This window comes from Strigops habroptila, chromosome 7 (genome assembly GCF_004027225.2).
Source record: "Strigops habroptila isolate Jane chromosome 7, bStrHab1.2.pri, whole genome shotgun sequence".
Lineage (NCBI taxonomy): Eukaryota > Metazoa > Chordata > Aves > Psittaciformes > Psittacidae > Strigops > Strigops habroptila.
In genome coordinates, this window is record NC_044283.2 from 55,150,032 (window position 1) to 55,162,349 (window position 12,318).

Below are 12,318 nucleotides of genomic sequence, written 5' to 3' on the forward strand. Positions count from 1 at the left end.
CTTGCTAAGAGAGTCAATAAGGCTGTGAGTGACTGATGGCCCTATAAAGGACACTGTGGTAGAATACCAGGAAATGAATGTTCTAAATAGTACTTCTCATAAGAAGTATTAATCTGAGGTTTTAATGAATGTTCTGCATTTCCTCTGTTTTCCAGGCAAAAAGTCAAGAGGTTTTGTGTTTGGATTGGTTTTGTATGGGATCGCTGGGTCATTTTTCCCCTTCCCTACTTTGCTCTTCTCTACACTACTCAGCACCTCAGGAGAGCAAAGCTTTCTAAGCATAGCCATGGAATTTTCATAATCAACTGGTCCTCACTAGCAAATCCAGAAGGTTAAATGCTCAGTGCTTCCGTGTACTCCAAACCTACCACTCTCCTGTTCATCCCTTCCCCCTCCACCCTGCTGCCTCATTTCCCAATATGCAGAGGAAGGGTGTGTTCCACAGTGCTTGGGGAACGCTTGTCCCAGAATTGTGCTATTGGAGCTGATAGAGAAAGCAAACCCTGCAGCGGTGAATCCCTTTCAAACTGTGCCCTTCTGGCTACTGCTTCTCATCTGCACAAATAGAGCTCGCCTCAAGTGCCTACTCTGTGGGGCACAGCAAGAGGTGGTCTCTGTGGCAGGTTCACCCTGGCAGCTTGTGGCTCCAAAAACACGAAGTCCACATGTTAGATTTCACCCACCATCACTCAGCAGCTCATGCTGACCATGCTTTAGCTATTTCATATGATCATGATGGGAAACTCCAACTAGGAACTAACGAATGTGTTGATTTCAAAGACCTTCTAGACAGCAATTTCACCGTGTAGTGTGTATTCTTACTATTTGTTAATCAGTACACAGGTTATGATTTCAGGAGGAAATTAATTAGTGAAATTGCTTACAAATCCAACATTTTGAATGTCAGCCACAGACCCATCTCAAAATAATGTGATTTTAAAATTCATCCTAGACACCTTCTTCAGAGGACAGCTCTGAAATCATGCTTCTTCCCCTCGGATTCAGAATTAAAATACAAAAGCTTTGTGTTAAGTCAGCTATTTCTTAGTGTCCACATTCAATAAGAAAGTGTTATTGGAATATGCATTTTGGGATCCTGCTGCCTACAAATCACTTTACAAACTGATCCACAAATGACATGCCATCTAGGAACCAATTCGACAGCTGCTGAAATTCAGTCATTTCTGGAACAAACAGCGACAATTCCTTACAGGACCCTAACAGCAAAACTGCATTAGACACACAGCCAGAAGAAGTACAGTGTCAAATGCAATCAGATGAAAGTTATAAATCTTTACAGCATTTTTTGTTTGCACCAGGATATATTTTTTTTAAAGGTATTGATGAACTATTAAAATCATGCCAACATAAACTTCTGCTGTTAGCATGTCCTAGCTGGATGAGACAACTTAGAAATACAATTTCATTTCCCCTGCCAGAGTTTTAGAAAGTGTCAATGTGATAGAACAATTTTGGACTAGCAGTGCTGTTGTATGTGAAGAACCCCAAACCCTCTTCATGGACTACTGTCAAAGGCAGTTGGTGTGAAGAAATGCCTACCTGAAGACGGCAAGGCTCAGGGACCAGAGCACTAATGGTTTCCTCAGTTCAAATTTTGCTCGTTTGTTCATTAGGTGCCGACCACCAAATATAAAGGCAGCATAGAGAGCTGAAAACAGGAATGATTTCTTCCTGCAAAACAAAACAAAAACACACCTGTCAAGTATTAAATTAGCATTAGACACACAAGAAAGTTACATCTGGATATAACTGCCAAGGGCTTGTGCGTTTCCTTGAAAGGAAACTCTTCTGAAGACGCTCCTGCAGCCCAGCTGAGATTATCGTTACTGTATGAACCTACATGCCTGCACATGGGGCCGGGTCCAAGTGCAGGCAAAACTGATGCTGGGGAAGTTCTGAAAAAAAGACAGCCAATTTTGGCTCCCATTTTTCCCTGGTTTCTGAAGACTGAACTTCTGTAACGAACAGAACAGATATTGCAGAGCTGACGCACTTCTGCAAGCACAACACAGTTGATACTTAAACCAGATGATCACATTTTGTGGTTCATTTATCTTTTTCATATCAATTTCTGCTTCCTACAGGCTCCTTGCTACCTGGAAATTTAGTTTCCCATTGTTTCCTCCACGAAGACACTTAACTGCATCACAACATGAAGAGTCGCATGAAAAGCGGAGAACCACAAGGAGAAGTCAATAGCCCCATTAAGCAGTGACCATGCTGGGTGGCACTGCCCTGCTGCACACGTCCTGCCTGTGAGCACCAGTTCAGGAAATCCAGTGAATGTGCTGAAAGGCCAAGCAGGACTCTCTCAAGGGACTTCAATGATACTCTTAGAATTGCAAGTTTTATTTTTAAAACTGCCTGACAGTAGTCCAGCTCAGCAATAATCAGCAAACATTTGAACTCCGCTACTATAACTCATTGTAAATCAACCATTAAAAGTCAAAAATAGATTCAGCTTAGGATTCCTTCCCACACAGCACAATAATACACTGACTAAGATCTAATGATCTACAACATTAATGGTGGCCTAACTAGATAGGTATACATTTAGGAATGGATTTTTTCTCTAAAAAATCTATAATTATATTCACAAGTATCAGTGGACTATAGCTTTGCACCAAGAGATGCTGGCTCTTTTTGGACCTCAAAAAAGAAACACAAACACTCTCAAGAAAGGTGTAACTACTTCATTAATATCCCAGACAAGGCAGCAGCAAGCTACAAGATCTTATGTTCCTTATGACACTGGAACCCCGAGATGACGCAGCATCAGACCGACCTGTGATCAGGGCACGGCACGCTGCCCAGACTGCCCATCAGGGGCAAGGTTCACCTGCATTGTGGTCGTTATAGGTTTTTCAGTTGGATATTTCTATGAAATTATGTTACTTCACCTCAAGATAAAGACAAAGATGTGCTTGTGGTGCCTGATGGTGCCAAGTAGCTGCCATCCCCAGGCTCTTCCATTATGATTAGCCAGCTGAGGGTACCCCATGGCAAGGGATATGGACAGCACAGGATGGTCCTGAAGGCCAAGCAGTATGTGCAGCACAGTACAGCACAGCACAGTGCATGCCTGCACCTGCTCAAGGCAACTGGGCATGGATCACAAGCTTCTCAGTGGACACGGGTCTTCCCATAAGGTCCACGAAAGCTAAGAAAAGATATAGCAGCACATCTGATTGGAAGTACGAAGAAAGCACATGCAGCCTCCATTGGAGACAGTGAGTTTATATGAGTTTGAAAGCTTAGTAGAAGCAAAGTCCAAAGAGACAGAGGCATATCATATCAGTATGCATGCAGCAGCATGCCATTTTCTGCCTACTTAGAAACTCTGTTTCTACTGACATGTTTATAGCTCTGTGTTGCAAAACACAGGTAATTAACTACATGAAAATCCGACTGCTCAGTGCTCTGCACTGAGAAAGGAGGACCTGGTGCCTGTGATCCCCTGGGCAAGGTTTAGCATCCACGCTGGCAACAAACCCCAGAAAGACCAGGGTAACCACAGAGCCAGGGCCCTCTCACCTGGTGCACCGAGATGGCCTAATTGCCATGGCACTATTCATAACTATTTAAAATTGCCATGGCACTAATTGCTATGGCACTATTTACACGTGTTTTGAAAACCACAAAATGTAGGCCCTTATTCATATCATAGTAAAGAAAAAACCATTAATTTTCACTTCTATGTTCTTGATTTTCACAGCCAGGGAAGGGGCAGAATTACCACATTTATCAAAGTTTAGCTTGGTTGGAGGTCAGTAAATATTTGTTAACTAGTTTGGGTAGTGATGAACCAACTCAAACTTGCTCATTCCAAACTGCCTAACTGTTAAGACAAGATCTATGGGATATGGGACAGGAGCAAACTCTCAGTGTGGGTTGGACTGCATTCCCATCTCCTTCCCTCTGCAGCCTTTTCAGCAGCAGTGTGCAGAGCAGCCCATCGCCAACCTGGGCGTGGGTGAGAGAAGGCAGAGAGAGTGTGATAGGCTGTACCACAGTCTGCAGTGCTGTCCTGGTTGCCCCAGGGCAGCAGGAGAGACATCTCCTCTGCATACTTCTGCCCCTTCAGTCCCACAGAATTTAGGCATATGTCAGTGCTCAGTGCAGACAGACGGCAATGCACACAACGAGGTATGGAGATACTCATACATGATACGTATGTATGGCCATTCAAGCCAGGTCATGTGCAGGGACCCTAGAGGAGGGACCCTGCAGCCCCATGCCACGAGGCGGGTGCAAACCCCAGACCTCACAGCACTGCCGTGGGAATCCCTCACATCAGAGGCAGGAAAGGTCTGTCTTGCACTGGTCCATGCGTGGAGCTCCAAAGCAACTGAAAACACTGCAGGATGGTGCAGGGGAAAAGACTGCAACACAGTGCTGCCATGCAGCTGCCAACAGGATGTGGGATGCATAGGCTGGCACAGGAGGAGGTCAGGATTTAAGAGCAGTAGCTAAAGATTCTTTGTAGGAAGGCAGCAGGTACGAAGCTGTTCAGTTCTGGACCAAACACAGCCAAGACTTCAAAGTAATGGTTCAACTTCAGCTCCAATTCAAGAAAAAAGACCAGTCTGAATGAGTTAGCAGCTCAGGACTGTGCTCTGTTTGACTCCCTTCCTCCTGGGCAAGATATCCTACATACACCAAATAACATTTTGTTTTGCTTCTTATTACTGAAATTATTTTTTGCGAGTTCAATCAGTCTATTGAGGTCAATAGTTCCATTATACTAATTAAAACAGATAGATTTTAGGTCAATTTTAACAGCTTTGTAATGAGTTCACCATTATTTGCAATGATGATAAATGGTATTCCCTCAGCATACAGCTTTGTCTTGGTGGTGGCAGACGTGAGAAGATTTGACTGCACGCATGATGTGAACTGCGGAGAGCAGCTGTAAGCTGTTTCAGACAAGGAGGGACGCAGTAGTATTATCTCCTATCAGAGGTAAGCACAATACTGAATTAATGAGTAGGCTGATTTTGAAATCATCGCTCTGTTTTGACACCTGCTGACAACTTTTGATAACTTTCTGCATCCAGAAGACTTTGAATCTTCCCCTCTGCAGCATAATAATGGTTAAAAGAACTGGGTAGTCCAGGTGATATAGTTACAAAGGGGTTGCAGAGCTATGTACTCCTAAAATAATCTGTTTAACTGCATTAGACTGGTATTAACCAGCTTCCTACTAGTGTTTTTATGATGGATTTTCCTGAAAGGTTCATGCCTACAGTCTGGTTCCTGGGCTGGTGACGCAAAGCAATGGCAATCTGACAGTATTCAGTTACATCTGACATGGTTTTAGCCAAAGGCGGCTAATACCAAATGAGCCTTTTTAAAGACAGAGTTTTGGAGTTGTTCTGGAGCACTGTAACTTTTCATTACTATTATCTGAAGAGAAACTAAACAGAGCAGAATGATGACAAAAAAATTAACCTTGAAACTAAAGGGAAAAAAAAATAAAAAAAATCCCCCAAAGCAATTCAGTAGCAGACTCGCATCCAGTAACTTCAATGTTAGCACATTCATATGTTTGTCTTCAATTCTGTTCTGCAGGGTAACATGCAGACATAAAGACAGGGCTGCCAAATCCTCCACATTTTTCTGGCATTTCTGTTTCTCACAGTTGTCTCCCACCTTCCTACATTTTCAGACTTCAGGAACTAAGTACTCTCTCTACTGAATACAACTCCATGTTTCCCTGTCAAAAGTTGCCAGCTCCTTCCCCCAAAAGGGAATTTTCTGGAGAACCTATAAATGCTCTGCTTGGGCTGGTGGTTACTACAAGAAAGCAAGGCAAGAGTTTGGGCTACAGGATGAAGATGTGAGGCAGATCTTCCAGGACACTAGCACAGATGTGGCTGTATCATGAGGCAATGGGACAGGCAGAAGCAGCTGACATGATGGAAGAAACAGAAGAGAAAGGATCAGTGGTAAGCATGGCAGCAAATGAGAGGGGCTGGGGGCCAAGAGATGGACGTGAAGCTGGGACAGCATGGAAAGGAAGGAAGCTTGAAGTCCTTTCTCTGCTGAAGCCCCTGGAGCAATGCTTCTTGCATCCATGGGCACACCAACAGGCTCAGGCTACCCACGCTGAACACAGAGCTTTGGTCATTCTCCTGCAAAAATCCTACAGGGGCAGGTGGTATTATCATCCCCTGGACCACAGCCCGTGGGCTCTGCCTGTCCCTCTATACTGTGTAAAGGCAGGTGATGTGTTTTATTGAGGATGGATGAAGGTTTGGTACTTTTAGAACCTGAAATCCTTTATCAGATCTGCCCCATGGCAGAATAGAGACAGCAAAGAAGAAAAAACTGAGCAGAGGGAGGCACAAACTGAGGCTGACAAAGAAAGACAGAGGAAATCCAACCCACCAGGAACAAAGCTTCTCCTCGTTCATAGCTAGGGAATCCTATCTAGGAAAGCCCTCTCAGGCACCAAGGAGTGACAGAGAGAGATCAACCATCCAGCCTCAGGCAGGAAAACACAACATGGAAAGGGACAGCAACAATAAACAGACAGCTAAGGAGTAAAAAATACTGACTCCCACAGAAGTATGTTATTTATAAAATGCTGCAAGTGTAAGAATTGCCACAGTATTCTAAAATAAGGGGCCAAAGCCTGAGGGTGAGCCTCAGGTGCAGTAGCATGAGACATACCAATGTCTCTGATGCAAAGTGAAATAGCCTTGAATATTGCAGTGCTGCTGAAGGAGGTGGTTTCAGCCCAGACGCACTGTTGTAATTTTTTTCCCCTGAAAATAGCAGCCTGAGTCATTATTGTAGAGTTCTCTGATGTTAATCAGCAAACTGAAACAGAGATATGTGCTATAAAATGTAATATTTCCATGGGATTTTCTTTAATTATTAAGGAAAATCCTTACAGAAATGCACAAAGGACAACCTTATCACACATCTTTTAACTATCCTCTATCACGTAATACAGGATTATCCTCATAAAAGCATTCATTAGGGGAATAGTAAAGTGAATCAGTGTAAGCCCCCTTTATTTACATCCTACAGGGATTTTAAATGATTTTTTCATCAAGATGTATTTACTTTGCACAGGCAGAGCTTGTTCTTAAACTCATTACCACTTCTTCATATGCTGGAAAGGGAGCACAACAGGTAAAAAAAACTAAACCACTGCAGTTGCCAGAGTGCTTCTGGCAAGTAAACAGGCAATTTCAGGCTTCCGATGTTTTTCTTTCGGCCTTGTTCATCACCATTTTATTGACTTAAGAAAATAGATTTTACTGGGGGAAAAAAAAAAGAAAAGGATGCTCAGTAAGATGAAAGATAAGGGAGACTTCTTACCAGTTTCTCCCAGCTTTCAACAGAAAACAACAGCAACCACTTGTGTTTAATTGAAACTCCTAACCCGAGAGTCTAATTAAAGCGCTTTAACCTGATCACTGTAAATCAAGCATAGCCATGTCCACGGCTCACAAGCAGTGGCTGATAGCCTTGGCAAAGTTACTTTCTCTCTGGTGCTTATTTAAAAATCACACATTCTGCATGTATAAAAAAGGGTGTGAAAACGCTTTTCAGTCTCTCAGTGTTTCTACCTCAGAAATACTGTCAAAACAAACCTTTCTCTCGCTCTTCCCAGATATAATTTTGACAGAACCAGCAAAAAGAGATCTAATGTGTGGATATGCCAGATCTGGATATGAACATATAACCTGCACTCATGGCTTTGAGCTTCTGCAGCTGTTTCCTGTTGACCATACCAGCCTTAGTACCAGAGAGAGAAGGACATGCATAAGAGAAAGACCTGCCTGATACACACAAGCCAACACAGCCTAATTTATTCCTACAGCTCAATATCCTTTGACATTTATATTTAGAGCAGTAACGACGACAGTCACATACACGGGTAAGTGACTCACTGATGATGGTTTTTGATGTAACAGGCTATCAGAGAGTAAACAGGGATGTATCTCATACCAATCTGATCCCTTGATTTCTAAAGCCTGCCTCCTAAAAGACCATTTCGGTCTCCTCATGACAGGTACTGTTGGATACATAGGTCTGTGCTACCCCCAAGGCACCCTGGAGGAGTCAGGGCCCTGGGAACAGTCAGGGACTGTTTTTCCCCCATATCTGCCTTTTCTCTGGGTTCCTGTTCCCATCATCCAATTCATGTCATTACTGACAGACAGTACCTGTATCTGTCCAACTCGTTAACCCACAGAAAGGAAGAAAACACACCACTGGCAGGCTGCCAGAGGGAGTGCTGCAGGAACTGTCCCAAGCTCAATTTGGCCGAAAAGGATGGGGGAGGAGAAGGACTTGCGTGTGCACCCCATGCCCCGTAAATGCTAACAGCAGAGCCAAGGCCCCCCATTGCCCAGGTCAGAGTGGGAAGGCCTGCTGCCAGGCCAGCTAATTCTGAAGAGTAGAGAAACTGGGTTTTTTTGTGGTGTATCACAAGGTCACAGCCTGCTGTGGTCCAGCCAGAGGTCCAGCTGGAGACAGCCCCAGTTCCCAACCAGCCAACCTGCAAGCGCATCTTTCCCAGGGAGCAAGGGGCTGTGCCCAACCAAGCCAACCCCCACATCACATCCAATCAGACCCAGCAGCAGGAAAGCACTCCCAGGTCATGCCTTTGGCAGGGTAGGTAACAGCTCTAAAATTACAGAGACGAGAAACAAGGGCACAGGAGTGTGGAGGCACAGGGGAAGATGGCTCATGTCCTGCACCTCCCTGATGGTTGCATTTGTTTTGTTGAAATATGTTTGCCATACTCATGCCACAGTTTGTCCTACTCATGCTTGTAGAACATACATGTTACAGAGTACTGGCTATAAAGTAAAATGTGCACAGCTAGGGATGAAAACAGCTGCAGCAAATTTTTCTTGCTTTCCCTCTGCAGTTGGAAAATACAAGAGAAGCTTAAGGGTGAGAAAATGAAGTTAAAATTCAGGGATAATTTATTTTTTTTCCTGATAAAAGTGGCAAACTCAGCTCTGAAGCATATGAAGTTCCTTGCTCTTTATAAGCCTCATGTTGCCTTAATCTAACAAACCAGAAACCCTTAAAAACCCATAAGCTACAATCCCAAATATAAGCAACATCAAAAGAGAAAATTACCCCTCAAATGGAAAGTGCTTCCCAAAAGAAACCAAAACAACCTCCAAAACTTTGAGACTTGAAACAGCTTGCCAAGATTTTGTTATCACTGAAGGCAGATCAGCTTCCTCTCTGGCTCTGCCCCAGATTTCCTCCAATTTAAGTTATGCTTTGAATGGTGACCTAACCAGTGGAGATGGCAGCTGATGGTGTATTCACAGTTATGACAGCCATCTTCCAGTTTCCACCTCATACGGACAGCAAGGCAAGTTGCAGCCCAGTGGGCTGGATTGCTGTGGTGAGCCCCATTGTACCCTTCTACCCAGCTGACACCACTCAGCCTGTGCTGAAGCCTGCATCGCCCTATCCACAATGCCTCCACTCCTCCGTAGGGATGGGCCAGCATCTGACCTCACTGTTACTGACACCGATCATAAGTAACAACCATTTTCGCACAAGCCCCCCAAGATTTATGTCACCAGAGCTAAGAAATGAATCTAGCCCCAGAAGAATCAAGGAGCCTACTGGCAAAACAATGACCATCCCTGTCCATGTTAGCAGTCTTCACAGCAGGTCAGTGTAATCAAAGAAACTCCTCCTGTACTGGGAGCCTCTGCTATACCTGTCTGTATCACTCTGACAACATACCTAGTTCTTAATACAAAGACTTGGGATTACAACAGGTGACGAAGCAGGGTGTCCCAGTGTCCCCTTGGACCCACCATGGGCTTCTCCAGGCTTTGCTGGCTCTTTCAGGCAGCCGGTGGAGAGACAGCAGAGAGTAGGGAACTAATGTAGGTCATGGGCACTGCAGTTCTGATGAAAAGCTACAGTACTTTCACTTTTAATTCCATCAATGTAAATTTAAACCTCTGGCCTCCACAGTAAAAACCTGGAGCTAGTAAACACAACTGAACTTGGGTCTACTAACCTACATGTCTCTCAGTTGAAGTCATTCTGTTTGTATGCACGTCTCACCTGAAAGTAGTTAATGAAGATGCTAGTGGAGGTATGTCATAGATGCTAGTGGAGGTATTTCATAGCATGAAAATAACTAGATCTCCATACTGCTTTACTCATTTGATCTGCTTTATCTGATCAAATCAATCAATGGTTATGACATCTAATAAGTTTACACTTACACTTACATCATTGTAAGGCCTTCAGATCTGGAAAGATCCCTGAAGCAACTCACATATGTTATTTATATAGACAAGTGTTGCTTTTTTCACTGCTCTGAGGATAGATACTTATTTAACAGGACACAACACAACACTATAAGTAACACAACAATATGAATACTTTATTAAAGCTACCTTTGCCCCTGCCTCAGCAGGAAAGTCTATGCATCACAGTGGTATGGTCAGGTCTCTCTACCTTTGCAAATGCAACTTGTAAACAGTCTTGGAAATAATGTCTGCTGGATATCATCAAATATTTAAGTATAAAAAAAGCAGTCATTCAAAATAAAACATGGAAAATGCAGGGATTACAAGCAGTGTGTTGTTTTTCTACCTATCCACCCTAAGAGACATTCCAGCGGACATTGCTCCCTTCCAGCCTTCTGCAATACAACCTCAGAAAATGATGTTGCTACAACTGCCAGTGGATTGCAAAACACAAACAAAAACCATCCCGATTTTCCTGAGAGCATTCCCAGCCAAAAAAGACATGCAAGATTCTTCTGTGGAGCAGAGCGCAACCTTAGAAACAGGGCAGCCAAAAGCAACATACAAATAAGCTTTTACATCTAGGGCTTGGTGACCACCTTATGGAAAGGATTGCTTTATAACTCTTTCAGTGCTAGAAAATATTAAATCATCCTGGAGGAAACCAAACTGAGGGGATGACTGAAAAGCTTAATTAATTAGAATATACACTGATGCTTCTCCTCCCCATCTAAAGACCTAAAACAATATGGACAGATCGGAGCAAGCCAGCTATGACATTCTCTGGCCTAGATCTGATTAAAAGGGGATACCGGTACCAGTGACATTGCACTAATAGAACTGTGGCATAAAATGTCTTGCTTTCAAACCCTGTAAATGCTCACATGCCCTGCGGAAGAGAAGGGGGCAAACAGAGCTCATAAAAAATGGCATTTTGGTAGAGAAGCAAATGGAAGAGTACTTTCCAGCATCCCTGCGTGAAAAAAAATCAGGTCATCTGAAGAACAACTACCTGCTCTGACTAGTCCTGCAGTACTTTTTGATACATGATGTCAAGGGCTGCTTGATGTACCTAATAAAACCTTCAAGGACATCTGACCCTTGTCTAGTGCTGAGAGATCAAGTGACAAAGGATGCTAATGGAAATACTGCTGCGAACCTGGACCTAACTCCTGACTGATAGGAAACTAGCAAAATCCAGGAAAAAAATGGGTCAACTGGCCATAATCTTTTCAAGCCCCTCTCTAAAACAAAGAGGCCTGCCAAACAGCCATTTCCCTTCTCAATCACCTGGGAAACAGGTCAGGACAAATACAAAGGTGTTTCAGCAAGCGCTCGAAACTTGCGACAGGGAGCAATTCAGAGTAGCTAGGAGGCAGGTTTACATGCTGCTACCTCCTTAGCACACGATGCTTTGCAGCTTGCCCAACACGTCCACCAGCAGAGAACGCAGCCCTGTGCATTAGCTGGCTACCTTATCATTAGCAAATGGCATTTCCATGAACTAAACCTTGCCACTACTTATGTAAGGATTTCATGATTAAATGGCATTTTCATGAACTGAACCTCGCCACTACCTATGCAAGAATTTTATGCTTTCCATTCCCAGTGGAGGCTTCAGTCCTCAAACTAATCTGCTAATAAATTTCCCAGTACTCTCAATCCGTCATGATTCCCATGTTATTGACCATGACCTATAGCTTCTTCATTAAATCCAGAATCACTTTACTTGAAATCAGTCAAGGCAGTACCTTTAAAGCAGACCCTTTCAAAGATAAAGGAAGAGGCAAACTGGCCTGGATCCAACTAAAATTATTTGAGGAGAGAACATAAAACACCATGAGAAATACTGAGAGTGATAAACCAGTAGAAGTAATTTTCCAATTACTGAGGTTTCAGGATCTGATGCAGGCAAAATTTAGAAGGCAGAATGACATTCCTAAACCTGCAGTGGAAATGAAGATGGGCCAGAGGAACATAAGCAAACACTGTACAATCACCAGCACCCATTCCTCAACTAAATGTCACTGCCCAGCTG

At 43.5% G+C, this 12,318-nt stretch overlaps 1 protein-coding gene across 1 annotated transcript in view; it reads right to left on the reverse strand.

Moving 5' to 3' along the window:
* Nucleotides 1-12,318, reverse strand: part of ELOVL6 (ELOVL fatty acid elongase 6) — an 80,882-nt gene that overhangs the window by 27,183 nt on the left and 41,381 nt on the right. The window contains exon 2 of the mRNA XM_030492052.2: nucleotides 1,561-1,692. Coding sequence (XP_030347912.1) covers nucleotides 1,561-1,692 — 132 coding nt within the window. The remainder of the gene's footprint in view (nucleotides 1-1,560; nucleotides 1,693-12,318) is intronic.